The sequence below is a fragment of the Nannochloropsis gaditana genome, assembly GCF_000240725.1.
Source record: "Nannochloropsis gaditana CCMP526 unplaced genomic scaffold scaffold087, whole genome shotgun sequence".
Taxonomy (NCBI): domain Eukaryota; class Eustigmatophyceae; order Eustigmatales; family Monodopsidaceae; genus Microchloropsis; species Microchloropsis gaditana.
Window position 1 is genome coordinate 63103 of NW_005803866.1, and position 879 is coordinate 63981.

Sequence of the window (879 nt, forward strand, 5' to 3'; positions counted from 1 at the left end):
TGGGCCGTGGTCAAGGCTAGGAGCCAAGCTCGCAGCATGAAATTTTAAAACTTACTGTCCCGCCTAACCCCCTTTCTCTCCAGGAAATTTTCCCCTCGGCCATCTTCATGGGTCCGAACCAGCTCAAGCTCGGCTCTCGCATGACCCCAGTGGTCTGGTGCCTCATCTGCTTCTTCTTCCCCATCGCCTGCCCCATTGCCTGGTGCTTGGACAGGTTCCTCGGTGAGATGGAGGGGGAAAAGGGGCCCAGGAAGGGGGGAGAAAGGAATGAAGGGCGGAGTATGCCGGTCAAACACCCTCCTCCTCCCTCCCGCTCATTCTCCCTCCCTCCTCGACTCAGGCGACGAGCACGGGCACGGAAAGCGCTACTCTCGGGAGGAGCTCTCAGCCCTGATGGAGATCCACCTCAAGCAAAGACGGGGAGGGAAGAACGGCGACAAGGCGGACGAGGCGCAGGCAACCCCAGGCGCTACTCCCTCCCTCGTGCCCTCCTCCTCCCTCGCACTCGCCCCGGCGGGAAAGCGGACGCCGGCCTTGCTCTCTCTCCACACCGCCTCCTCCTTCCCGCCCTCCGCCCTCGCCTCCCACGCTCTCCTGGCCAACGCCTCGCCCCTCTCCCCCCCCGAAGTCAGACTCGAGGAGGATGCACAGGAGGGGGTTAAGAAAGGCCGACGAACGAAGAAAGGGAAAAAGCACAACCAAGGGCAGTCCTCGCACTCCCCGGGGCCGGTCCCGCCCGCCGCGGGCGCCTTCGCCCCCCCCGCTCCCCACTCCACCCTCCTCTCCAAGCGCGAGGTAGATATCGTGGTAGGGGTGCTACAGATCTCCAACAAGGTGGTGGCGGACTGCATGGTGCCCTGGACAAGCGTCTGTTGTCTG

At 63.8% G+C, this 879-nt stretch overlaps 1 protein-coding gene across 1 annotated transcript in view; it reads left to right on the forward strand.

Moving 5' to 3' along the window:
• Nucleotides 1-795, forward strand: part of NGA_0555600 (magnesium and cobalt efflux protein) — a gene marked incomplete at both ends in the record, with an annotated part of 1898 nt that extends 1103 nt beyond the window's left edge. Inside the window, 2 exons of the mRNA XM_005855841.1 lie at nt 84-222; nt 341-795. Coding sequence (XP_005855903.1) covers nt 84-222; nt 341-795 — 594 coding nt within the window. The remainder of the gene's footprint in view (nt 1-83; nt 223-340) is intronic.
• Nucleotides 796-879: the final 84 nt, after the last annotated feature.